General features: G+C 40.4%; 1 protein-coding gene across 1 annotated transcript; it reads left to right on the forward strand.

The window, feature by feature from the left end:
- The first annotated feature begins 509 nt into the window (after window positions 1–509).
- LOC131433197 (zinc finger protein 521-like) lies at window positions 510–2,360 on the forward strand. Its single transcript, XM_058600088.1, has 2 exons — window positions 510–746; window positions 813–2,360. Exons 1-2 carry the CDS (start codon window positions 673–675, stop codon window positions 2,194–2,196), a joined length of 1,458 nt encoding a protein of 485 aa, XP_058456071.1. The 5' UTR covers window positions 510–672; the 3' UTR covers window positions 2,197–2,360.

A 2,360-nucleotide genomic window follows, 5' to 3' on the forward strand; every position in this document is an offset into this window, starting at 1 on the left:
TAATCAACATTTCAATAATATACATTTAAAAAATACATGGCTATGAACATTCAAATCAATACGTAGAAATATTTCCAATCAAATGGTGACATAATATTAACAATTGATACAAAATTGACTGAGCTGTAATTGTTCAAAACCTGACATTTCTACGTGTATTTTTCTTGAGTTTCTAGTTTGCACCTCTATATAGAAAACAAAAACGTGTTCCACATTTAAAAAAAATGACACATATACGTTGAAATAAAATGTGTAATTGTCGCGTAAGGGCGGCTATATTTTCACTTACAATGTCGATAATTTAATTCTCATGTAGATAAATACCGCTTTTCAATTTTTGTGTTTCATGGCATAAAGTTGCAACTTTTTTTTTTACTTTCAGAACCCACCCGGTTGCAATAGATTTTTTCATCATAGATGTTGATCAGATTGATGTTTCCGATTTTTCCATTTTGCCGACAAATATAAATTGAAAAAAAAAGTTGGCAGCTCTGGTTCAAACACTCGACGAAAAGTGACAGTTCCATAATATTATCTTCTTTCAAATAAATTTTTAATTTCATGTATGTTACTATATGTGAAAAGAACCGCTGAAAACAGTGAATATTTCAAATTGTTGACCACAATTACTCTAAATTTGTAGTATATTTAGTCCATTGATCAAAGGCTGCAATGGAGTTGGCTGTTCGGGGGAGAAAGGGTACTGAAATTCAACTGCAGGAACCTATTGAGCCACCTTCCAAATTGTAAGTAAAATGCAAAACATTTGATAGCTTCGATTCCTTCAACATCATGTCTCGTTGCATGAACAGACCCTCAGGAAATTCACTATCGTATTGTCGACTGTGCTTTTCGGAAGTCGTATTCAAAAGGCTGACACTGCCAGCGATGATCGATACCTGGATAGACATCATCGACAGCAACATCGGCGTGCGGCTGATTGCCAAAGATGATGCTCCCTTTGCTTTGTGCTATGGTTGCTGCGTATCAATACAAAGTGTGCGCCAATTTCGAGAACGTTGTCGGGTGTACGATAAAGCACTGAAGGAATCTCGAAGACCGAAGGCAGTTTCAATCACTGTAACACCGATCCTCCAACCCGCTGGAAATACCATATTAGGTGGAGTAAAGACACCATTTTCAAGCACACAACAGAATGTGCTGATTATGCCAACACCAGCCACAGCGAGTCAGCCCACTGGGTCGAATCTCATACAACCCAGCACACCTTCGAACGAAGTACAGAATTTGACGTGCCAAGCATGCAATGCAGTAATACCCACTCAACTAGAATTCCAACATCATCTACGAACGAATCATCCGAAAATCGGTGGGTACATTAAATGTACTAAGTGTAATAAAAAATTTCGTCACTATGAGAATTTGATGCGACATATGGAGAAGCACACAATTCAATCAGATGCGTTTGTTTGCGGTTCCTTACCGAAGAAGAAACGGAAAAGATATGTCCGGCGGAATCCATGCAGTTTATGCACACAACGCTTCACTACCATAGCGTTGCGCAACGAGCATGAGGTCAAGGTTCATAAATTGATGTTCGAATGCAACATTTGCTATGCTCGATTCGCAACGCAAGATGCACTAGATGAGCATAGCAGAAGACGACATCTGGCAGGCCAGCCGCACATGACCGAGCACATGAAAAAATACTCAAAAGTGTCGAAAACGTTCGTCTGTGGGACCTGCGAGGAGACATTTCTTGATAGGCAACAGTATATCAAACACCAACAGGATCAGCACAATGTTCAACCGCGGGCAAACGATGAGCATCAATGTCTAGCGTGTCAAACTGTCTTCCTTTCCGAGCAGACATTTCTCATCCATCTGGATATTAATCACACGGGCGTAGAAATTTTCACCGTGGAAGACAACGACTCCAACGACGACGAAGACGTCGAAACTATATCCGATGATAACAGTCAGCGTGAAGCTTCCCTGCATTCTACGTCAGTTTCTTCTGGCACTGCACTCGATACCGTTGCAACAAATGAAATATCATCGTCGGAAATGGCAACTGTTACGGATCATGTTTATCAGTACTACTCCCAAGCCGACGGCGATAATCCAAACGAAGATGCTGGATGCAGTGTGGACTTGGAAGACGATCTGCTCCTGGACGAAATCCCACCACAGTCCGGTTTCGATCTGTACGGTTCAGCGTTTCGTGCCGCATGATGCACGTGAATCAGTGTTTTTTCTCGTATGTTTTATAAATTGTAAGCTTCGCAATATTGTATTCATACTACAAAAATTATTTCCACAGTATTTGTGATGTACACTTCGCATCAGTGCAAATGCAAAGTTTTACTGCCGGACACACCTGGATGAAGTTAAATAAA

The sequence above is a fragment of the Malaya genurostris genome, chromosome 1 (genome assembly GCF_030247185.1).
Source record: "Malaya genurostris strain Urasoe2022 chromosome 1, Malgen_1.1, whole genome shotgun sequence".
Classification (NCBI taxonomy): domain Eukaryota; kingdom Metazoa; phylum Arthropoda; class Insecta; order Diptera; family Culicidae; genus Malaya; species Malaya genurostris.